This window comes from Schistocerca serialis, chromosome 3, assembly GCF_023864345.2.
Source record: "Schistocerca serialis cubense isolate TAMUIC-IGC-003099 chromosome 3, iqSchSeri2.2, whole genome shotgun sequence".
Lineage (NCBI taxonomy): Eukaryota > Metazoa > Arthropoda > Insecta > Orthoptera > Acrididae > Schistocerca > Schistocerca serialis.
In genome coordinates this window covers 202,291,268-202,317,771 of record NC_064640.1, presented here as the reverse complement: position 1 = coordinate 202,317,771, position 26,504 = coordinate 202,291,268, and the positions used below count along the sequence as shown (strand labels likewise).

The 26,504-nt window shown below is 39.9% G+C and overlaps 1 protein-coding gene across 1 annotated transcript in view; it reads left to right on the top strand.

The window, feature by feature from the left end:
* LOC126469915 (DNA mismatch repair protein Msh2) overlaps positions 1-26,504 on the top strand; it is a 217,194-nt gene that overhangs the window by 111,797 nt on the left and 78,893 nt on the right. The window contains exons 6-8 of the mRNA XM_050097303.1: positions 13,990-14,151; positions 19,438-19,626; positions 22,913-23,085. Coding sequence (XP_049953260.1) covers positions 13,990-14,151; positions 19,438-19,626; positions 22,913-23,085 — 524 coding nt within the window. The remainder of the gene's footprint in view (positions 1-13,989; positions 14,152-19,437; positions 19,627-22,912; positions 23,086-26,504) is intronic.

Here is a 26,504-nt window from a genome sequence, read left to right as displayed (position 1 = left end):
ATACCCTGTTCAAGAATCACAAGAGGAGGAGGTATACTTGGAAAAGACCGGGAGATACGCGAAGATTTCAATTAGATTACATCATGGTCAGACAGAAATTCCGAAATCAGATACTGGATTGTAAGGCGTACCCAGGAGCAGATATAGACTCAGATCACAATATAGTAGTGATGAAGAGTAGGCTGAAGTTCAAGACATTAGTCAGGAAGAATCAATACGCAAAGAAGTGGTATACGGAAGTACTAAGGAATGATGAGATACGTTTGAAGTTCTCTAACGCTATAGATACAGCAATAAGAAATAGCGCAGTAGGCAGTACAGTTGAAGAGGAATGGACATCTCTAAAATGGGCCATCACAGAAGTTGAGAAGGAAAACATAAGTACAAAGAAGGTAGCTGCGAAGAAACCATGGGTAACAGAAGAAATACTTCAGTTGATTGATGAAAGGAGGAAGTGCAAACATGTTCCGGGAAAATCAGGAATACAGAAATACAAGTTGCTGAGGAATGAAATAAATAGGAAGTGCAGGGAAGCTAAGACGAAATGGCTGCAGGAAAAATGTGAAGACATCGAAAAAGATATGATTGTCGGAAGGACAGACTCAGCATACAGGAAAGTCAAAACAACCTTTGGTGACATTAAAAGCAACGGTGGTAACATTAAGAGTGCAACGGGAATTTCACCGTTAAATGCAGAGGAGAGAGCAGATAGGTGGAAAGAATACATTGAAAGCCTCTATGAGGGTGAAGATTTGTCTGATGTGATAGAAGAAGAAACAGGAGTCGATTTAGAAGAGATAGGGGATCCAGTATTAGAATAGGAATTTAAAAGAGCTTTGGAGGACTTACGGTCAAATAAGGCAGAAAGAATAGATAACATTCCATCAGAATTTCTAAAATCATTGGGGGAAGTGGCAACAAAACGACTATTTACGTTGGTGTGTAGAATATGAGTCTGGCGATATACCATCTGACTTTCGGAAAAGCATCATTCACACAATTCCAAAGACGGCAAGAGGTGACAAGTGCGAGAATTATCGCACAATCAGCTTAACAGCTCATGCATCGAAGCTGCTTACGAGAATAATATACAGAAGAATTGGAAAAGAAAATTGAGAATGCGCTAGGTGACGATCAGTTTGGCTTTAGGAAAAGTAAAGGGACGAGAGAGGCAATTCTGACGTTACGGCTAATAATGGAAGCAAGGCTAAAGAAAAGTCAAGACACTTTCATAGGATTTGTTGACCTGGAAAAAGCGTTCAACAATATAAAATGGTGCAACCTGTTCGAGATTCTGAAAAAAGTAGGGGTAAGCTATAGGGAGAGACGGGTCATATACAATATGAACAACCACCAAGAGGGAATAATAAGAGTGGACGATCAAGAACGAAGTGCTCGTATTAAGAAGGGTGTAAGACAAGGCTGTAGCCTTTCGCCCCTACTCTTCAATCTGTACATCGAGGAAGCAATGATAGAAATAAAAGAAAGGTTCAGGAGTGGAATTAAAATACAAGGTGAAAGGATATCAATGATAAGATTCGCTGATGACATTGCTATCCTGAGTGAAAGTGAAGAAGAATTAAATGATCTGCTGAATGGAATGAACAGTCTAATGAGTACACAGTATGGTTTGAGAGTAAATCGGAGAAAGACGAAGGTAATGAGAAGTAGTAGAAATGAGAACAGCGAGAAACTTAACATCAGGATTGATGGTCACGAAGTCAATGAAGTTAAGGAATTCTGCTACCTAGGCAGTAAAATAACCAATGACGGACGGAGCAAGGAGGCCATCAAAAGCAGACTCGCTATGGCAAAAAAGGCATTTCTGGCCAAGAGAAGTCTACTAATATCAAATACCGGCCTTAATTTGAGGAAGAAATTTCTGAGTATGTACGTCTGGAGTACAGCATTGTATGGTAGTGAAACATGGACTGTGGGAAAACCGGAGCAGAAGAGAATCAAAGCATTTGAGATGTGGTGCTATAGACGAATGTTGAAAATTAGGTGGACTGATAAGGTAAGGAATGAGGAGGTTCTACGCAGAATCGGAGAGGAAAGGAATATGTGGAAAACACTGATAAGGAGAAGGGACAGGATGATAGGACATCTGCTAAGATATGAGGGAATGACTTCCATGGTACTAGAGGGAGCTGTAGAGGGCAAAAACTGTAGAGGAAGACAGAGATTGAAATACGTCAAGCAAATAATTGAGGATGTAGGTTGCAAGTGCTACTCTGAGATGAAGAGGTTAGCACAGGAAAGGAATTCGTGGCGGGCCGCATCAAACCAGTCAGTAGACTGATGACAAAAACCTTGTGAGGTGGTACCATGCTTACCGGCTGAGGCAGAGATGCCGAAACTTTACTGTCTCAGTTTGGCCTCTGCCTCTTAAATACTGGGCCACCACACATTTCAGTGTGGCTCATAGTAGTTAATCGGCCATTGATTTATCCATTCGCAGCCCAGGACGTCTCCCACCTATCCACTGGAGGGCATATGACGACCTGTGTGGTAGTGACCAGTTCCCCATCCTCCTGTCACTGGTCCAGTGTGAGCCCTCGGACGCGTCCCCAGGTAGACTGGGACACTTTCACCTCTGCTGTCACCATTGAATCTCCCCCACACGGTAACGTCGATGTGATGGTTGAGCAGGTGACTACAACAATTGTTTCTGCGGCAGAAAACGCAATCCCTCGCTCTTTAGAGTGTCCTCGGCATAAGGCAGTCCCATGGTGGTCCCTGGAAGTCGCTGAAGCGATTAAGGAGTGTCGGCGAGCTCTACAGTGGCATAAGTGGCACCCTTCCCTGGAGCGCCTCATAGCTTCTGGGCCTGATAGGATCTACAGCCGGATGATTAAACATCCCTCATCTGTCTACAAATGACGCATCATCATCATCTTCAACTGGATCTGGTGCAATGGCATCTTTCCATCACAATAGCGGGAGAGCACTGTCATTCTGGTGCTCAAACCCGGTAAAAACCCCCGTGATGTGGATAGCTAGTGGCCCATGAGCCTCACCAACGTTCTTTGTAACCTGCTGGAACTTACGATATGTCAGCGGTTGGGTTGGGTCCTGGAGTCACATGGCCTGCTGGCTCCATGTCAGGACAGCTTCCACCAGGGTCGCTCTACCACTGATAATCTTGTGTCCATCGAGTTTGCCATCCGAACAACGTTTTTCCAGACGCCAACACCTGGTTGCCGTATTTTTTGACTTACGTAAAGCATACGACACTGTCTGGTGACATCATATCCTTGCCACATTGTATGAGTGTGGTCTCCGGAGCCCGCTCCTGATTTTTATCCAAAACTTTCTGTTGCTCCGTACTTTCTGTGTTTAAGTTGGTGCCTCCCATATTTCCATCCATATCCAGGAGAATGGAGTCCCACAGGGCTCTGTATTAAGTGTCTCTATTTTTAGTGGCCATTAACCGTCTAGCAGCAGCTGTTGGGCACTCCGCCTCACCTTCTCTGTATGCAGACAACTTCTGCATTTCATACTGCTGCTCCAGTACTGGTGTTGCTGAGCAGCACCCAGAAGGCGCAGTCATGGGCTGTAGCCCACGTCTTTGAGTTTTCAGCTGCAAAGTCATGTGTCATGCACTTCTGTCGGTGTTGTACTGTTCATCCGGAACCAGCACTTTACCTTAATGATGATCCACTCGCTGTAGTGGAGACGTATCGATTCCTAGCACCGGTTTTCAACGCTCGATTAACTTGGCTCCCTCATCTTCGTCAGCTTAAGCAGAAGTGCTGGTACCACCTCAATGCCTTGTGTTGCCTGAGTAACACCAGTTGGGATGCAGATTGCTCTACAATGCTGTAGCTCTACAGAGCCCTTGTCCAATCCCGTATTGGCTATGGGAGTGTGGTTTATGGTTCGGCAGCGCCTTCAGCATTGCATTTACTCAACCCTGTGCACCACTGTGGGGTTCAACTAGCGACAGGAGCTTTTAGGGCGAGTCTGGTGACCAGTGTACTGGTGGAGTCTGGTGTCCCGCCATTGCAGATCAGACATGTGCAACTGCTCGCCAGTTATGAGCATCTGAATTACCATCTCCTTTTCCCGCCTGCGGCAGTCCATCTCCTGCATCAGTGGCCCAGGTTGGGGCTAACGATTGTGGTTCTCGTGCTGTCCCTTCTCTCTGAACTGGAGTCCTTCCCTTGACCACCTCTACTTGTGGTCCATTCACGTATGCCTCCATGGTGTACACCTCGGCCACAGCTTTGTCTGGACCTTTCACGTGGCCCTAAAGACTCCATTAAACCTGCAGCTTGACGTGTTCTGGGGCTCTGAAGTGGTTTACACGACAGCTCGATGACTGATTGTCGTTTTGGCTTTGCCTATGTGCATGGCAGCCTTATTGAACAGCATTTGTTACCCGATGGCTGCAGTGTATTCACTGCAGGGCTGGTGGCCATTTCTCGTACACTTCAGTACCTCAGTTCATGCCCTGGGGAGTCTTTTCTTTTATGAGGGTTATGCCGAAAGTTTTTAGCAGAATGTGTGAACAAAATTTATTTTGCAAAAAAAGTTTACAACTTTTCAAAATACTCTCCATTAGCGTGTATTCATTTTTCCATTCTCTGAAACCACTTAGAAAATGTGTCAGTCCAAGCTTCTTTTGGGATGTCACTTAGTGCACTCTCGTATGCTGCAATGGCCTCTTCATCTGATGAAATCTGCTGCCCTCGAATTTTTTCCTTAGTCTTAGGGAACAGAAAGAAGTCACAGGGGGCCAGGTCAGGTGAATCGGAGGGATGGGTTAACACTCGCACTTTTTCCTTCTCCAGAAAGTCCATCGTTCTGGCAGCCCTGTGCGCAGATGCATTGTCGTGAAGCAGCAGAAGGTGCCCACTCTTTGATTTTGGATGCTGTGACTTCCATGTGGCGATGACTTTTGGAAGACAATCGTTCACGTACCATTCAGCATTGACTGTACAACGTGTGTCCAAGGTCACAGAGGTGAGATGCCCGATCTTTGTGAAAAAAGTTGCCACCATCTTTTTTCCAGAGCTTCGACTTTGTCGAACTTTTGTGGGTGGTTCCTCCCTTGGAAAGCACCACACAGAAGACTGTCTCTTCGTTTCAGGGTCATAATGGTATACCCATGTTTCATCACCTGTGACGATATTGTAGGTGTCTTGGGACTTCCCTCCATTGAATTTTTCGAGCATGAAACGACACCAGTCCACTCTCGCTTCCTTTTGGCTTTCTGTAAGGGAATGTGGCACCCAATGGGCACATCTCTTAGTAAGGCCTAAGTGACTATGAATGATGGTCTGTGCTGCTGTTGATACAATATTTAGGGTCCCTTCAATGTCGCAAAATGTAAGATGTGGATCTTCTTTGATCATTTTCCTCACAGCATCAATGTTTTCAGGAGTCACAGCTGTTGCTGGGCGACCGGGACGAGGTTCATCTTCAATTGACTGCTGACCCCTCGAAAACTCGCGAAACCAATTTCCAACTGTGGCCCTAGAAGGGGAAGCTTCACCAAAAACACGCAGCAAAGAAGAATGGCATTCTTCGGCACTTAAACCCTTTTTATAATCATAAAAAATCATGGCGCGAAAGTCGCGGCGCGACAGCTCCATCCTGCACCATCTCTGACTCAGCACTGCATATGCTTTCTTACCGCGCTGTGGGGGGATCACCGATAGCCAGGGGCTGCACGCGCACGTCCCAAGGTCAAAAAACATCGCTCTTTCGAATGAAAACAACCCCATTGTCCTCCGCCTGACGGTTTACGGGTTGCTAAAAACTTTCGGCATAGCCCTCGTATGTACTGACTCCTTGAGCAGCCTGAAAACTATCGACCAGTGCTACCCTCGTCATCCTTTGGTAGTTTCCATCCAGGAGTCCGTCTGTGCCCTGGAACGGTCCAGTCGTTCAATGGTGTTTGTCTGGACTCCTGGTCATGTTGGAATCCCAGGAAATGAATTTGCTGATAGGCTGGCCAAACAGGCTACACGGAAACCACTTCTGGAGATGGGCATCCCTGCAAGTGACCTGCGTTCGTTATTACACCTCAAGGTTTTTCAGCTTTGGGAGATAGAATGGCAAAATCTCAGTACGCACAACAAACTACGAGCCATTAAGGGGACCACGAATGTGTGGAAGTCCTCGATGAGGGCGTCTCGCAGGGACACTCTGGTTCTCTGCAGGCTCCGCATTGGCCATGCATGGGCGACCCATGGCTACTTTCTGCACCGTGAAGACCTGCCTCAGTGTCGGTGCGGTGCCCAGTTGGCAGTGGCTCATATTCTTCTGTTATGTCCTCCTTTGGCTGCCCTGCAACTTCATCTTCGGTTGCCGGACTCGTTATCATTGATTTTAGCGGACAACGCCTCGTGGACAGATTTGGTTTTACATTTCATCCATAAGGATGGGTTTTATCATTCGATCTGAATTTTAGCTTGTGTCCTCCACCTTAGTGCTTTTAGGGTGAAGGTTTTAATGTGTTGCAGGGTGGCTGGCTTTTCCTTTCTTTCATAGATCAAAGCTCAACTGGTTTTGATGGTGTTTCTAATAGATTCGTTTCCATAAAATAAGTGAGGTCTTATCCGAAATATGTAATTCATCACAAACTCGAGGCAGTTTTTCAGAGAGACTGAAATATGCAATTGTAAAACCTCCATATAAAAAAGGTGATAGGAAAGATGTTAATAACTGCTGACCTGTTTCGCCCTGCTGAGATTATTTTCCAACACTTTTGCGAAGGTGATGTATTCTAGAATAGCGCTTCACCTTAGCAATAATAATATCCTCAGCAAATAGCAGTTTGCATGTCAGAAAAGTCGCTCTACTGAGAATGCCATTTACGTGTTCAGTCAACAAATTTTCAAACGTCATGTAATAAAATAGTACCGGTTGGTATTTTCTCCAACCTATCTAAGGCATTTGACTGTGCCACTCATAGTATTCTCCTAGATAAATTGAAGTTTTGTGGAATTGATAGTACAGCCACCCAATGGGTAATATAATGTATAACCAAAAGAATGCAGCAAGTGGTACTTACTAATTTAACCAATATAAATCATTGCAGATCTTTGTGAAAGAGAAATCGGTGAGTTGACATATTTTGCATATTTTCAGTCAATTTCATCATATGGAATAATGTTCTGGGGTACCTCATCTTTAACACTCTAAGCGCCAAACCCATTAAATTTACGGGCCGCTACATTTAATTTAATGCAAAACACCGCAATGTTTCTACAGGTTTGGCCAGCGTTATACGTTTTACAGATGTTTAGTAACAAAATGCGTCCATAGATATCACAGCAGTGTTGTCTACAGCACTGTAATTCATGTTGAAACTTATCTTTGTGTTCTCAGTCTTCCTTTTGTCGTTGTTATTTCATGTTTGCAATCATGTCTTGGCGGTGTTTATCAGACGCAGAAATCACGGATTTGATTAATGATGGCAGCACTCTGAATAATGTAGAGTAATTCTGATGATTCTTAATACAATGGTGTGTTTGAAGGTACGTATTTCCGAATTTTCAACAGCATATCACTGCTCATAATTGTGCAGTACACACATTTCTACTGAACATGTCTTCTGTAAGAGATATAGGTAGTTACATCTAATGTGATATTCCTTTTAGAGAGTGAGATCGGTGACAGCTTTTCTTCAGAGGCAGACGAGAATGATGTTGAAGGTGTTATTTCAAATCCAGTGGCTGCGCCACATCCAAAAGATGTTGACTGGACTGAATTTGACACCTACCGACCTCTGTCTGTCAACACTACACCCGGGCAGATTCTAGTGAATATTGATGACTCAAGTTCTGTACTGGATTGCAGTAAAGTGTTTCTTACTGACAGTGACATAAAATAACTCAATATACAGACAAATTTGTATGCATAAAAGACAATCCAGAAGAAAAGAGGAGGAAATAACATGAAACCTAATTCAGTTTTGAGTTCCTGGAAGCCAGTGACTACAAGTGAGATGAGGCGTTTCTTGAGTATGCTTTTCCACATGTGTATTTCAAGAAAGCCAAACATTGTGGACCACTGGAGCACTAATCCTGTTATTAGTTGTAACTTCTGCCCCCAAGTGATGAGTTGTTTTGCGTTTTACTCAGATATTGTCGTGCTTGCATCTTGTCGACAATTCTAAACAGAAAAAACCAGGTGAAGAATGATTTCACCCACTTTATAAAGTTTTACCTTATTATTGGAATTTGAAGGAGTGATGTATCCAGGCATATCATCCCTCAGAGAAACTGACAATTGGTGAAGGCATATGCCCATTTTGAGGTCGTGTGAGCTTCAGTGTTTACATGCAAAATAAGCCTCATAAGTATGGACTGAAGGTTTATGCTGTTGATGAAGGCAGTAGTGGCTATTTTGTAAACTTTGAAGTTTATGCTGGTAAGCATATTGTTGACAATTTTTCGTCTGCTGTTGTATTGCGATTGTTATCTGACAGCAGCTTGCTGAAGAGAGGTCATACTGTGTATATAGACCGATTTTATTCCAGTCCAGAGCTTTTTCAGCGACTGGCTGACAGAGGTACTGGAGCTATTGGTACTGTGAACAAATGTAGGAAAGGATTACCTAAAGATTTAGTATCTAATAAACTGAGAAAGCTCAAAATGTCTTTTCAGTGTAAAGATAATGTATTAACAATGAAGTGGAAGGATAAGAGGGATGTGTACACATTGTGTACAAGGCATCAGGCATTTGGTACGCATGCTAAGAAAAATGGGTCTGTAGTAATGAAACCACTTCAGGTACTGGATTACAATCTGAATAAAATTGGAGTGGATATCAGAGACCAACAATAACGCACTTCATAACAGTGCTTGCAGCTCAGCTTGTTGAAGATGGTACACTTCAAGTCATACAAAGGAATGAAGGAACTGTGGGTCGGCTAACAAAGAGACATTTTTTGCAGCACATACCTCCAACTACAAAGAAATATACTGCTTGTGTGTGTCACGTGTGCAGTGCCAGGACTAAGAAAGAGAATTGCAAAGCTTCTTGCAAAGAGACACAGTACGAATGTGAACAGTGTGGTGTTTCACTCTGCCTGGAACCTTGCTTCAAAATTTTCCACACTAAAAACAATATGATTGTGTAAAATTTGTATTCAATTATTGTATACTGACAGAAATATGTTATGTAGTGCCATAATATTAGTTAAAAATGAATAACAATCACATTCTCTTATCTTTATGATTTTTCTAAATTTTTAAAAACACCTATGTGATTTCTGTAACTGTGCCTTAAAGCTGTGCCTTCCAAAGTAGTTTCTTTTGCACAGAATTAAAGACTAAAAGTGCAGCTTCAAAGTGGTACCAAATTTGCCACAATCCAAAAAGTAGATTTGATGTGATTTTCTAAATATTGACAAAATTGCCTGGTTTCTAGGGACTAGTACATAACATAGGCCTGGTACAGAGGGTGTTAAGAAAGAAAGTCAAAATGTGCTATAAGAATAGTATGTGATGCTTACCGATGATCACTTTGTTGAAATCTATTTAAGGATTTGGGCATTCTGACTACTGCCTCACAGTGTGTTTATTCCCCTTGTGAACTTTGCTGTAAATAATCCACTGCAGTTCCAAAGGAATAATGATGTATAAATTACAATACCAGAAGGAAAACAGACATTCATTACTCCACATTAAGGTTGTCTTCAGCACAAAAAGGAGTACACAATGCTTTAACTAAAATTTTTGATCAGTTGCCCAGTAATATAAAACATCTGACAGAAAGCAAAGTAAAATTTGAAAACAAACTGAAACAGTTCCCTGTGACAACACTTTCTATTCCATAAAAGAATTTCCTGTTATCGTAATACGTAAAATGTGGTGGGTAGGAATTACTACTTCGCATCTCACATCTGTACATAAAAAAAAAACTTTATAAATGATCAATGTGTAGCCATAGTTACAAGCAATGGGAATGTAAAATGGCTTGTTCAACATCATTATGATTTGTCGTGCATAATCATCCATGGAAGTAAACTAACGAACTAATTATGGAAAGTTTGAACAGTATATATTGTCCTTTTACTGTGAGTATCTACCAACAATTAAGTGTACAGAGTATGAATTTTTGAAGTGAAAGAAGAATAATGGAAATTCTTGGATGGAGCAATGTGTAAAATAGCCTATAGCAGAGCAATGCATGCAGCACAGAAACACTTAACAGAAAACAGCATTCACACTAGCTTCTGAGAAATATCTCTTTTTCTAGCAATAGCACACACACGCGCGCGCGCGCGCACACACACACACACACACACACACACACACACACACACACACACACACACAAAACCAACTGCGAGAAAAAGAGCTAATCCTTGAAAACTAATGTGAATGCTGTTTTCTGTTATGTGTTACTATGCACCAGATTTGTGGGTGGTTGCCTTTTACTTACTTCATGCCTGGAATGAAATATAAACTTTTATACAAAATTTCAGTCTCATTTATTACGATTACTACACAAGTTGGCATCATTTCATTTTCCACGTGTAATTTGTATGTGACACTGATTAATCTGTATGCAATTTTATAGTCAGAACTTTTCAGAATTTTCTGTAAAGCTGTGTTCTAAGATTATGGCTACTGCCTTGTAACATCTACTACAAGGGAAAGTTCACAAATGCTAACAACTAGTGAATGAATGGCCAGACAGAAGCCAACTTGTCATTGTGAATAGATTGATCAGTCTTCATTATGCAAAAACTAAATGAGCCTGAGTTTACCTATGGAAAGTATCTAATAAGAAAGCCACAGCCAATACATGTTTGCTTGAACCAGACCAGCATGTCTGGGGATAAAATATGAATTTTTATAGTTTCGAGCATTATTTTGGTTACTGGCACTTGACAGATATTTAAACAGTGTATGTATTGTATTAAAAATTATTTGTTCAACACGCCTCAAAGGGCTTATGTGGAGATTTATCCTAAAATATTTAGTGATAGACATTAAGATTCAGTGCGTGAAAAATTGCATAAAATATGTGGCAATATGTAGTTCTGATGTAGCACCCTTAGATCTTTCTTCCAAATATGTATGTCACTGTACTACTATGTACTGTACTTGAAATAAAAAGACATTGAAAACTGTTTGGAAATCCAGTTTACAGATTATTCTAATTAATTTCTGTTGACAGCTAACTGTATGTTGTGTAGTTGTTTAGGACTCTGTTCTTTCTCTTACAGTTGAAGTGAGTATTTGATTGGCATGCTATCCACCATTATTTTTCATAAATTTTGGAATATAGTTGCAATGTTTTTGCTCTGATAGAAAAGGGAAAGATAGTATTCTACCAAATAAAGGCGTTAGTTTACCAATGTTTAACAATGTAAACTGATGAGCCAAACATTATAACCACTTTCTTAGTAGTGTGGTGGTCCCCATTTAGAATTCAATGCAGCAATGATTCTGCATGGCATGGATTTGATAAGCCCTTGGTAGGTTTCCTGAAGTATGTGACACCAGCTATCTTCTCACAGGTCCTGTAAGTCCCATAAATTATGGGTCAGTGGTTTGTGGTAGCGGAGCATGTTGCCAATTGCATCCCAGAAGTGTTACATCAGTGAATGCTCCCCATAGAATTTTACTGTCCCCATCAGCATGTGTCTATGGTGCAGTGATTTTTCAAGTAGCCATGTGCCTTGATGATGACCTATGTGGACACAACCATTGACCCAGTGCTACAAGAAACGTGTTTAATCTGGCCAGGTGTCACATTTTTATCCAGTCTCTTTGATCCCTTGCCCATTGCAATTCCAACCGATGGTGGTGTTGGTTCAACATGGGAACACGTGTGCTCATCAGCTGCAGAGTATGATGTTTAACAATGTGCCATGACTAGAGTGCTCCAAAACAACCATCAGATCTGTCACAGATCTGCTTTACAGAGCGTGCAAGCCTTTGACCTCCATGTTGTGTGATGAGGTGTGGATGTTAGTCATGTCACCTGTGGTTTCACTACCCTTCAGCCACTTTCAGTGGGTGCCAGACTATAACAATCTGTCCTTTACGAAAGTCACTTATGTCAGTGGATTTCTCAATGCCACCAGGTAGCATTCCAATTTGCTGAGGGCAGTGATCATAATCTTTTTGCTTATCAGTGTATGTTGATGCACATACAAAACTGCAAGTATGAAAAAGATCTGATAATGACAATTCTTGACTTAGTGAAGGAGTGTGGTAGTGTCCCCAGAGAAAAGATATGGAAAACCTTGGAGAGAAAGGGAGTTGGAAAACAAACAATTTAAGTTCTTCAAACATTGTATGACAAAAGCTTCCTATGTTGGAAGAACTGATTGGTTTAGGAATGTTATGAGGTTCAGACAGGGAAATGTGATGTCACAATTATTATTTAAAATTGTGAAATTGTGTGAGAGACATAAGTAGCTCGTGGAGGAAGCAGATTGAAATTATTGCTATTTACTGATGCTATTTTGTTGTGGAGAACTAACAGTAAGGATGTACAAGAACCATTAGACGTTTTGAATGAAAAAAATTCAGAGACGTATGGCATGAAATACGGTGTGGAGAGAACCGAGGCTATCGTGGTAACCAGATGAGATAGCGAAGGGAAAGGACAAAGGACAACTTTAAATGTATAGGAAGTGTGTCAATGCAGAATGCGTGGATGGAGACCGAAATCAGCAAAGGGTACAAAAGAACAATGCATTTTGCCAGTGTGTGAGGGATTTAGTCTGGGAAGGAAGGTGCCAATGAAATTTTAGGAAGTGCTGTACAAAAAGTACTTTTCACCCATACTGGCATTTGCATCAGAGACATGGACAGTGACAAGAAGAAAGGAGACTAGAGTCCAAGTCAGTGAAATAAAATTCCTAAGAAGCATGTTAGTGAAGACAGGGAGGGAGAGAGAGATTAAGGAATGAAGGGAATTGGAGTAAAAAAGTTGATTGATAGAATTGAGAAGAAAATAGTTTGGACATGTAAAGAGAATATAAGGTGGAAAAATACCAAAACAAATAATGAAAGCCAAGTTTGAGGACATGATGGAGGCCTAGAGCAAGACGGATTGACTCGATAAAGACTAGTGTAAGGTGGAGGAATCTGGGCTGAAACAAAATAGTTATAAAAGTAGAATATTGGAAAGATTGGGGGAAGGTCAAGAAGTACCATGAATGTCCCAACTAGAGATAAAGGAGAGATGAAAATGACGACAAAACTGTATGGAATATATTCTGTTGTTGTTCTTTGCCAGATCTTATGTGTAATTCTTTTTAAAGGCATTGGAAGCGCAGTAAATTTCTTCTGAACATTTTACTGCATCAAATGCATAATGGAAAATAATGGTCTCACTGTTGTTGTTGTTGTTTTTACTGTTCTGGGCAACCTTCATCAAGTTAGTTAGTTCATGGATCGTTTTGCACGATAAATCATAATGATGAGGAATGTGTCATTTTATATTCACATTGCAAATTACTTTGTAAATATGGTTACATGCTGAACATTTATAAGATGATACTTCTTTTCAGCAAATATGCAGCTGTGAGTTAATAAATATTACCCACCATATTTTACTCATTACAATAATAGGGATTCTTCAGTGGAACAGGAGTAGTTTTCAAGGAGAGACTTTCTCAGTTTGTTTTCAAATTTTACTTCATTGTCTGTCAGCCATTTTATATGGCTGGGAAAGTATTCAAAAATTTTTAGTTGCAGCATTGTACACTCCTTTCTGTGCTGACGGTAACTTTAATGTGGTGTAATGAATGTCATTTTTTTTCTGGTATTGTAATTATGTACATCATTGACTCACAAAATTGATGTAGGTTTCCAGTAACAATAGCAAAACATGTATGTTGCACATACTGATATTGTCATATGTTCAGCGACTAATCCAGAAGTAGCTTTCGAATCTGTGTCCTGCTACATCTATAATGCCAGTGTTTGACAGTGTAAAAAAAAAATACTCCCACTAGCATTGTCAAAATGTTTATGCCATCATTGCTGTATGTTTTTGTTGCAGGTTATTGGTCTTGCATATGTAGATGTTGGGGAACGCAGAATGTCTGTCACCGAATTTCCAGATGATGAATACTTTTCTAATTTGGAGACATTAATAGTGCAGTTAGGTCCCAAGGAGTGTATTGTACCACCATCAGATACAGAGTTGAAAGGAGCACTGCAGGTAAATGTTATGACAGTTGTAAATAATAGTTATTTTGTGGCTTTGGTGTAAGATAAACTAGTAGTTGTCAGTGTGGGTAACTATGAGTTATAATTTCTATATTTAAAGTACATTTAAATAGATTTTAATGTCAAACGTAGCACATTGTTTCCAGCTTTTATCCACTGTATGATAATTTCAATTATGACTGCTTGGCAGAGCATCTGTGAAGTTGAAACTAGTCTTCCCTCCACTAACTTTTGTTAAAGAAAGAAAAGAAAAAAAGTCGTATAGACTCACAGTTTTTGTGTTACAAATTGGTTAATTTCAGCACTTCTACCTCAGATTTTCTTACTCGTGTGTGCCTGTAACAACCATGTGTACATATGCAGGTATCTGAGTAAGTCTTGGTGAGCAAGATTGTACAGTGGTAAGAATCGTGTCTCTATTTTGGAGGACAGTGATGCAGATTCCTGTTCGAACACCTCAATTTTTGTTTTGCACAGTTACCCTGAATGTCTCTGTATGTTCATCTTTTTAGAGATGATTGTGGGACCCGGCTGTTGCCGGCAGATGATGGTTGAAGTGATCGCTGTTGCAAAAATGAAATAATGTCAGTATTGCTGGCCCCCGTTTTGATCACAACTGAGGAAGAATCTTCTTACATGTCGGCCAGGGGCCTGAAGATGGTGTAGTAGCCAAATGTTTACCCTGTGTGGAATTGGTTGTATCTTATGGAAGATGAGTTTGAAATCAAGGAACAGTCTCCAAACAATGCATGCCACAGACTTGTACATGCTTGGAAGAAGTTGACTACTGGCTACCGTAGAGTATGATAGAATTCAAAGATTTGATGAAAATGATAACTTTGCCCTAACATGAATAGTTTTAAGAAATTTCATTGTAAGTAACAACAGTCTCCCACTCTTCACATAAAAACATTCTAACCATTTAATGCATTGTACAGGAATTGCCTCATGTACTTTTGCTAAAAGTATGCTTGAAAATTGAGGTACTAAGAATAAATACTTCTTCTGTGTTATTTACCAGAGATGGCTGAAAGAAACTGAAGAAAGTAAAAATTACTTGATATGAAAGTTGAATAAATAGGAAGAAAAAATTTGTTTGACACACACCTCATATCTCTAGAGGGATTGAAATGTGTAATTTTGATATGTCAAATCTCATATTGCCAAATATTTACCCTATGTGCAATTGGTTGTATCTTGTGAGCAATTTAAATTTGATATGGCATTTTTTCACTCAGTTTAAGAATTCGTGATCAGTGCAGAAAAGTTGCGTGTCGATGCACCCTCCGCATCCTGAATTTTGACTTAACTAAAAACAATGTTGCAAATCTTGATTGAAAAAGCTAAAACTAATGATCATTCAAAGCATGCATTTTCACAAATAGAAATCCAACTTTTGGAGGGAATCGCTGTTTTCCTCATCAGTGTGAGACAAGACACAGATCAGGTTACATGTTACATTAGAAGTTTATGAAATTTGTGGAAAAACCTAGAAGTGTGAGCACCTCCCATATAAAAAATTCTAAAATAGACCTGAAGTGTAACTTAAAAGATGTGATTGTAGTGTAAAAGATTTCTTCAGTAATACTAATGTATAATGGTATATGAAAAGTAATTGTATGTATAACTGTATCACTTTAATCAGCCGTTTCTGCTGAACCTTAATGCAAAGTATCTGTAAATTTAATACCATGTATATCGTAACTTTATATTAATACCTAAAATAAAGGGAAGACAACCACACACCTTTAGCAGACTGATGTGTGGCACGTACACACACGGGGCACAGTACTATCAACTTCTCGAGCCATGACTCTGCTTCTGGCAGAAAATAGACATGTTCACGCACACAGAAACCCAAACGCACACTACTGTGGCTGCGACGACACTGATTATTAGAAAGCAGATGCTTGGACTGACAGATGTGGAGAGGTGATAGATGAGGACACACGAGGCAAAGAGGGGATATGGACCAGTGAGAGGCAGGAGTGGGGAAAACAGATGATTTGGCAGCTGCATGACAAGAGGAAGGGCGTTCTGAGGGGGGTAGAGCATATAAGAGATATAGAGAGAGGCAGTGAGGAGGATCGGGGAAGAGAGGATGGTAAGAGTGGTGGAAGAAGGCAATAGTCTAAAGGAGAATGTGTGTACATCCTTTCAGGAGAAGAGCCAGGTTTCAAAAGCTAGTTAAAACTGTGTTCTGTTATGTGTGCATGTGCCACACATCAGGCTGTTAACACATTCTGCTCGCTGCCCCTAGAAACTACAAGCACGAATTTATTGCCATAACAGTCAGCGCTCGGAGAATCTGAGAGCACCACCTTCTTTATTTTTATTTCAGGTTGCTGCGCATTATATCTGTGTGGTGACGTCTGGAGTTGAGTTTTTCATTCTTGTAGTACTTCAGACGGCCACTAGATGGTGTTCCAGCCTCCTCTAAGTGCTATATGACTTGAAAAAGGTGCCAAAACAATTCCTGCGCATTTCTTCTTGCAGTGTGCTTCTGTAGTTCTCTTTATCACAAATGTTTGTTGTGAAATGGGGGACAGTTTGACTGAAGAGGAAATTCTGAGGCTGCTCGAAGGATCTGAATCTGAAATTGACGATGATAGGTTTAAAACTGAAAATAGTTCTTCTGAAATAGATGGTAATTATAATGGCCAGTCATTGTGTTTAGGGATCACAATCATATTCTCAGCAGTTTCACTGACTCATATCATTTATTTTGAATGTAACGATGAGTGTTCCAAAAATGAAAATGAGCCATCAGATAAATTAGAAGACTGTGAAGCTCCCATTCATTGAGGCAGAGGCAGAATACAACAACAGAAGGAGTCCCAAAGCAACGTTGTTGACTAGGTAAATGATGATGTGCAACATCAATTACCGCTCTTTGAAGGTTTAAGTAATGTCTAGGCACCTTTGAAAGCCGAAAGCACTGAATTTGACTGTTGGAGCATCTTCATTGGCGCAAATGTCATAAAAAACATGAAGACAGAAACATACAGCTATTCTGTAGCAACAATTTCCAAATTGCGAAGGCAAAATAAGATAACTTCCAGGTCGCTTTGGGCCAGTTGGTCTTCTGTGGCACTACGTGAGATTTATCAGTTCCTTGCTATAATTACTCACATCTGTCTTGTACACAAACCAAATGTTACGGACTATTAGAGTAATGAGCTAAGGCTAGATTCCTCTTTACCTGCAAAAATCGTGAAAAGAGACAGATGTAGGTCAATTTATTTTATGCTTCATGTGAATAACAATGATAATTACATATGAAGGGGTCAACCAAACCATGATCCTATACACAAAATCCGACCTTTTTTTGATAACTTTGTACTGATAAGCAAGAACAGTTTTTATCCTGGCAATAACCTCACAGTTGATGAAGGTTTATGTCCATTCAGAATGAGAATTAGATTTCGAGTATGTATATCAAGAACAAACTGAGCAGGTATGGAATAAAATTTTTCATTCTAAGTGATTCAGCAACAGGATGTGTTTTGAACTGTGAAGGGTACACTGGTGCATGTGAAAAAGACAACAGTGCAGATTCTGTGATGCTACGTTTATGTATCAGTCATCTATGTAAGGGTCATACACTGTACATGGACCGGTTTTATATTTCTGTAAAATTATTTTGATGAGGGCACATCTGCTATTGGCACAGCAATGAGAAACAGAAGAGGCCCACCACAGGAATTCAAACAGAATAAGCCAAGAAGAGGTGGAATAGTATTCAAGAGAAAAAATTCAGTGCTAGCACTTTACTGGAAAGATACTAGGGATGTGTTTGCCCTTTCCACCAAACATAGAATGACAAGTAGTGTTACAAAGACAAAATTCGAGGCTGGAATGGTAGAAAAACTGAAGCCAATCTCATACTTGATTATAGTAAAAATCGAACTGGTGTTGATCATGGAGGTCAGCTAGTGACCTATTATTATTTTCAGTGACGAACAATGAAATGGTGGAAAAAGGTATTTGATGTGCGTGGTCAATTCTTACATCCTGTACAAGAAACTTCGGCCTGTCTCTCACAAACGAACCAGCTTGTTTACATGTATGGTGAATGTGGGAAAACAAATTCTCAAGAAATCAGGTGAAGCTTTCAACGAAGATGAAAAGCAGGGTTCCGCAGCAAACAGGTTAACAGCAAGGAATTTCCCCACTCACGTCCCATCGACAACAAGCAAGAAGTATGCATCAAGTTACTGCATTGTTTGCTCTGAAAAGGACACACACAGTACTGGCAAATGAGTGAGAAGGGAGACCAGATGGTGGTGTGAAGAATGTAATGTAGGATTGTGTCTACCTGACTGTTTCAAGCAATATCACACAAAGACAAATTTTGTTCAATGAAAAAGAGTTGTATAAATTCAATGAAATCATTTTGTATATTTATTTTATAGTATATTCTTATTTATTGCAATTACAAACTTTTTTCTAACTCTGAATCTTCTAATTTTCAAAATGTAATGATTCAGTAAATATGTGGTACCTTTCAAAAAGCTTTAAACAGATGTTGAGATATAGGATGATAACAAACATCAGTTAAAAGGTTTTGCTTTTCTTCATAATCTTTTGGTCAAGAGCCATGCAAAGAAGGTGCAAAAGTGTTAGATTTCTAAGGGATTGCAGCAGTCTCTGTGACCTGCCTGCAATGTGCTAAAGATGAGTGGTTTCCTTTCCTTTATTTTGTGTACTGTTCCAGCCAGGAATTTCAGTTATTGTAATAACTTTAATTTTGTTAGTCAGTATACAGTATTAGAACTGATAAGTTCTCTCTTTCACAGCCCTTATGATAGTATGAGCCATGTAATCTGATGATAAACTTTTGATTTTTTTAATAATTCAGATTTAAAAAATAAGGAATTCATGTGTTCCCGAATATAGCCATTCCATTGGGATTAGTGCTTGGAACACATGCAGAATCACGCTTGCAAAGTAATCCTTCATTTTAACCTTAAGTCTCATTTGATAGAATTCCGACATGTTGGTCCTATTCTGAGACTTCCACATTCTGTCCGTTGCAATTCTGTTGTAATTTTACCATGTCACTGTTTTTTCCATGGTTTTTAACGGTTTTTTCCCCTGTTTTGGCTTCCTTGTTATGTAGTGGGTCAGTTTATCTGTATCAGTTTAGGTACATGAGAGTTAAGTTTTAGGAGAACTATGGATTGTTGCTTTCTGCCAAAAAAAAAAAAAAAAAAAAAAAAAAAATTCATGTTTTTGTTTTGTCAAATTTGTTTAATTCAGTTTTCTCAATTTCTAGATATTTGAAAGAATGGGTATATTGGTTACAAATCGTAAAAAAACAGAATTCACATCAGATGGCCTGGTCCATGAGCTGAACTCACTGCTTAATTTCGAGGGAACCCACATCAAAGATGCTATTCAGCTGCGAGAAATGGAACTGTCGGTTGCTATAACGTGTCTAGGTGCACTTGTCAAATATCTTGAGGTAAGACTAAACCAGTTGTTCAACATTTGAGAGAATAAATTTACTTTTAAGAGTTAGTCTTCTAATAATGATATAAAAGTGAAAACCCATAATTAATTGCATCACAGGAAAATTCAGTCAAGAATACTAATAAATCATGAGACAGCTACTCTCCACTACTTATTTTCAGGAGATGAAATGTTCAGTACTGCTGTTATAAAGTGAAAGTGACAGGAAACATATTACTTCCTTCCACATACATCCCACGAAATGACCACGATGAAAATGCAAGAAATTAGAGCTAATACTGAAACTTTCTGACAATCATTTGTCCCACATGTCATTTGTGAATGGAACAGGGAAGGGGGGATTAGTTAGTGGTGCCGAAAGTATCTTCTACCACACACCATAGATCGCTTGCCGAGTACGATTTAGATGTAGATGTAGAATCATTTTCAGCAAATACTGTAACAGCTCCTTCAAAAAAGTAGTGGCTAAATTCCTGCTTACCTCTTTCGTGACTAAATTATTTACGGAAGTTGTGGACTTTATATCAGCACTTTATAGGGCTAAGAAACAACACTCAAAATCATAGCTGAAGTCTTGAAAGTCAGATATTAGTGTATAATTATTATTATTATTAAAAAAAAAAGAGGGGGCTGGGGATTATTGTTCCCACTGATCTCTGGAATGACTACCCCTGGAGGAAAAAAAAAAGTTTGTTTATAAGTACAAAAAACATCTTAAATAATACTAGACACATTTTCGTGTATTACGTTCTGTTGTCCTTTGAGTTCATTAAGGTGATGTGCCATGGAACTTACAAAAGTAGGGTGCTATACACAAAGGCACACAACAGCTGCTCCACGTTACTTTCATTCTCTTTTCTTTGCACTACGTTTGTGCTGTCTTTTGTTTGTTACACATTTTGTGGGTAAATGAGACCAAACTTTCTGCAGATGAACTTCATCTGGAACTCCAGACACACCTCTTTTCAGTGTTTGGATGCACAGGCCTTCCTCTTCGCTTATGACAGAAGCCACAGATGAGCTGCCTTGCCAGTGTAACTGAAAAGTTAGTTGGTCTGTTTCTGTCTTTTGAACCTTCTATAAAATGTAGGAATTGACAACTGGTAAAACTACTAGAAAGAAAAAGTTTGTGCTGCCACTGCAATGAATGAAGACTACAACATACCGTTCTTGCAGCTGATCAAATCTATCAACTATTCCTGTTATTTTATTGTACTCTGCTAAAGCCAAAGGGCAGAATACTTCACTTCTGCTACCATCTTTAATTGCCCTCGAAACAGTTGTTTTTGGGATTGTGATAATTTGATTGTATACACACAGATGTACTATCCTGCCACTTGACTGCTGCAACACTTAACCTGATAGCAAATGCAAATTCTCCTCTGCAATTATCAGATGCCTCCAGCCTTTTACTTTAAACCATTGAATTTGTTAGGGTAAACACATCATCTTCACCCAATGAAAATTCAGACCTATCATCTTTGTCTTTTTTCCAGTATTGATGTCAAAGTTTCTAATGGACCCTGTCCTTGCATCAACTAAGCACCATGCTTGACTGGTTACATTGACATATTATATTGTTTGTGTCAAACATCCTTTGAATGCCACCATACATTCATCAACTGCCAAAACAGAAGGTGGTTTTTATACTTCACACAGCTTCTTTGTTACAGCACTAATGACACGCCAGATTTTGTGCAGCTTGTCCCTTTTTTACACATATGCTGTTGTCATTGCAGTGCAGATCCTCAACAATTTTTTTGTACTGATGCTTTGTCCTCATTGTGATGAGATAGCAGGCACACCAAGAATAGGATCACTACTCCAATACTTTTCCGAGGTGTGGAAGTTGATGTATACACATCGAAATAAGCACTCCCATAAAAGATTTTAACTCAGGAATGTTTATGTTCTGCCAGGTGGAAATCACTTCATTTGTTTTCTTCCTTGACTTCATCAGACATATTTCCTGTTTCGCATATAAGTTTGATTGCAAATGTGTAACAGCAGGTCTTCTGTAAATAAAGACTAGAAATATATTATTTCATTATCAGACTTTGAGAAATTAGCCTGAGTTTCTGGGCTTTATTCTAATTTTAGTGGAAGATTTTCAAAATAGGAAACATCCTCACTGCACGTATTAGCATTGGGCAAAAATGTTGAAGCAGCACTTACTGGAGTTGAGTTAGATACACTGGCATCACACGGAGACATTTTTCCAATTTCACGTGCTTCTGTTGTCAAATCGAAATCATCATCATCATCATCACTTGGTACAATAATGTTGTCACTAATTTTGTTCAAAATCTGTAAAGTATTCAGTGAATGGATTTCTTCATCAGAATCGGAGTCAGCACCGGGTGAATGGTTGTCTTCATCAGAATCAGAGACCGCATTGAAATTTGAATGTTGTACATCCTCTGGTAATGAGTGCAGAATTCTTAGAATCTCTTTTGATGTTAATCCAGAAGGCATTCTAAACAATGAAAAACATACAATAAACATTATGCCAATTTCACAACCACACAACTTGCGCACCACATGCAGTTCAGTGGGATAAATAGTTCCCAGTAGCTTGTCTTGCAATATTTCTGTGATTTTCAGTTAAAGCTGCCAAATGCAGGCGTATACTATCTCCTTGGTAAATACAAAAGTAGGAGAATATAATACAAGTCACTTCACACACAAAAGAAAAGCACAGAATACAAATAAAGCTTTCGCGGTCAAAATAATGGCTCCATTTCACGCAGAAGCAGCACTTCTGCATAGATTGACTAAAGATGTAGACATAAAGCAGCTTCTACACGCCAGTTGACAAAGTACACACAGTTAATAGAGATTGTAGCTGGAAGTGGGAACACTGATTACCACTGAACTTACAGAGAAAACAAGAAAGTGGGAACAATAGTTCCCACTGATCACTAAAGAATTAATCCCTATCCAACTGAGTTTTTTGTGAGGATTTTGGTATAAGCAGAAAGGGAAAACTCTAACCTGTATTGCATTCTTAGTTTTCTACCTTACAGATTTCATGTTATTTTTAGAATTATTGTTAGCAAAGCAAAATTTTGATCAAAGTGTTGATAGTTTAAAATGTTGGTGCTAATTTCATGTTGCTGATGTATGTAGTGTAAGTGAAATGTAATAATAACTACTTTCCTTTCAAGCCTAAACAAATGTTGGTAGACTTAGGATAAAGTCATTTTGTTCTGTATGTTCATTCAATACTATAATTAACATTATTACCACATGGTAACGTAATTTTTCCCGTCCCTCAGCTGATGACAACACCTGGTGCTGGACAGTTTTTACTGGATACTCTTGATCTGAAACGTTACATGAAACTTGATGCAGCAGCTGTGCAGGCATTAAGCGTCCTAGCTACACCAGACTCTAATGGAATGTGTCTGTTCTCATTACTAAACCGCTGCCGCACACCCCAGGGTCAAAGGTTTGATTGAATTTCTTCTTCTTCTTCCTTTTTTTTTCCTTCCCCTGTCATGTAGTTGTCTATTTCACTTAAAATATGCTAATCTTGAACACTAATGAAGAATGTTATTCACTTAAAAGGCAATCTGAGCTCCAGCGTTTTGATTAATTTTTCACTCACAACTGAAATAATGACGATTTCCCTCCAGAAAACTTTTTTTTGTTTCCAACTTTTATTTATTTGTTAAGAAAATATGTTTAATTGATTTAATGCAGTCATTTCAGTGAGGAAAGATAACCACAGAAACTAAATAAAAGGAAGACTGTCTTTGTGTCTGTCACAGGTTTGCTAGCAGAGTGAGATACCAAGGAAATTTTTAAAAAATAGGAGTGTCATTGACAGTTTTGAACTTTGAGATGAGTGTGGAAGAGTTCTTGGACATTTGATTCAGTAAAGGTGTTTCCAGGATAAGACGATATTAAGGTCTTGATATCTTTGATATAAATTTATATTAACCATTCTTGTCACACTTAAAATCGTTTTAGTGCAGTTCATGTCTCAAGGCTTTGTGTGAAAACTAACAGGTGACTTTATGCTAAAATTGTAGAGTTTTATAAAACTTGCAGTAATATCTGCACTGTTAAAGAATAAGAATTGTTAAATTCCACTTTGAGGAAGGAACATACACTGTTGGCAATTAAAATTGCTACAGCAAGGAGGACAGCAATTTTGGAAGTTCTACATATTGTGTATATACAGAATAAATGATTTAATTTGTTGATGGTTTTTGATTTGAGGGTATACAAAGTGTGTTATGAAGTAGATAGGGCTGCAACCTCTGGCAGTAATAGTCGCTCTAATTCGACTGGGTATCAAGTCGAACTGAACTCAGATCGCATATCTGACTACATTGTTCTGTACTGCTTCAATTTTATGCCAGAATTAATAAATTGTAGTAACAGATGACCATCAGTGTGGCAGTCCCTTGGTGTCCTGTGCCCAGATGTTTTCGTTGGGTGAGAGATATGCAAAATGTGCTGGCTGGGGCAATAGTCACACCTTCTGTATCGTGGTAGGTGTCATTGGCACTGTCCTTAATGGGTCAGAAATCTAATAAGTGCTGTCCAAATTACCAGCTATATGAAGTGAAGGTCATCATATGGTGTGCCCAATGGCGTCCCGTACAATCACACTGAGTACTGAGCGTGTATAGTGCTGACAAATGCAGTCTGGCAACATTTGTTCTCCTCAGAATCGCCATACGTGGATAAGTCCATCATATTGCTGTACGTGAAACTGTGGTTCATCAGAAAAACACGTGGCACTCTTGTTTCCAGTTTTGTCATCAGGTGCACCCGTCTCTGCTGCTGTATTGAGGGATGACATGACAACGGTCACCTTGCTGGTAGCCTGTTGTGCTGTGGACACTGTTGGACTGCCCTCTCAGGCATTACATTGGCATCTGTGTAGATACTCCACTAGCCACCGTATGGTGCACAATAGGGGTTACATCATACCACTGCTAATTATTCACTTTCTGCTCCATTTATGAATGGCACAGTGGAAAAATGACGATGTGTACGCTTCTGTACAATCAGAGTGAGGCTGTCTAGATTTCACAAGGTCTCGAATGTGGCCCTCCTTGATAATTGCGTATTCACGTGTCTTTTTGGGATCCCAGCCAATGTTAGTAGCAATATTTCTAAAACCATAAACCACATTCTCGATAGTCCACATTCCTGCCGCTGTCAAAATCCGACACTAGCGAGTAGACGTTTCTTTTTGTGAAATGGGGCGTAACACAGTTTTCTCACAACCAACCGACATTAAAATGTGACCTTTCCTTGTATATGAGATGTAAATGGCATTGCTCTTACATACTTTGTTTAGTCGTTGAAATGTTAATAATTTGTGTATCCAAGCATGTAGCCCACTTCGTGCCAGTTTAAGATTTGTTGCATGCTATTCATGGTATGGCCAGTAGTGTATGTTACAAAAATAGAAATATTTGTTGTATTTAAAGAGACAGTAGTTGAACTTGCACTTTCTGAAAGTAAGTACTATCTCCTTGTAATGTAAATTTTCTTGGTTGATTTTTCTTCTTGATACAGTAAAATCTTTCAGAGGTGGCATTTAAATTTTTGTTCTTCATTAACAAGTAATAACTACAGCTGTTGCTTGAAGTCCTCATTATTAAAACACATAATTTTAAGAAAAAGTATTTGAGTGAATGAATGTCCAGGAGGGAATAATTAAATTGTTTTCAAACTGTAGTGAGACACAGTTCTTGTGCATATGCCAAAAAATTATATTTGGAAGCTACATACTATGCCAAATAAATGGTTATCAGTTTCTGTGCCATATTTTGGAAAACATTCTGAGCGAAAGGAATTACAGAAAAAATTGGCGATGGTGTTTGTAAAGTTTGTCGTTATTACTTTCTAAATCTAAAACTGTAATTAGATTGCTATCTTTTTGCTTACTAAGCCTGTCATCTTGCGGTATCACTATTTTTAATCATCGCCATCACTGTAATAGCACAGTCATGAAATTTCTATCTTCATTGTCACAAATATTTGCCTGTTCCTTTGGAATATGTTGCGAGTTCTGTGGTTGTGGTTATGGTGCGACCTGAGAGTGTGGTTGTTTTTGACGAATACGTATCGGATTTTGCTTATATACTGACATGAGAATGTTCACAGATTTCTTATTTCCAAATACACTCCTGGAAATGGAAGAAAGAACACATTGACACCGGTGTGTCAGACCCACCATACTTGCTCTGGACACTGCGAGAGGGCTGTACAAGCAATGATCACACGCACGGCACAGTGGACACACCAGGAACCGCGGTGTTGGCCGTCGAATGGCGCTAGCTGCGCAGCATTTGTGCACCGCCGCCGTCAGTGTCGGCCAGTTTGCCGTGGCATACGGTGCTCCATCGCAGTCTTTAACACTGGTAGCATGCCGCGACAGTGTGGACGTGAACCTTATGTGCAGTTGACGGACTTTGAGCGAGGGCGTATAGTGGGCATGCGGGAGGCCGGCTGGACGTACCGCCGAATTGCTCAACACGTGGGGCGTGAGGTCTCCACAGTACATCGATGTTGTCGCCAGTGGTCGGCGGAAGGTGCACGTGCCCGTCGACCTGGGACCGGACCGCAGCGACGCACGGATGCACGCCAACACCGTAGGATCCTACGCAGTGCCGTAGGGGACCGCACCGCCACTTCCCAGCAAATTAGGGACACTGTTGCTCCTGAGGTATCGGCGAGGACCATTCGCAACCGTCTCCATGAAGCTGGGCTACGGTCCCGCACACCGTTAGGCCGTCTTCCGCTCACGCCCCAACATCGTGCAACCCGCCTCCAGTGGTGTCGCGACAGGCGTGAATGGAGGGACGAATGGAGACGTGTCATCTTCAGCGATGAGAGTCGCTT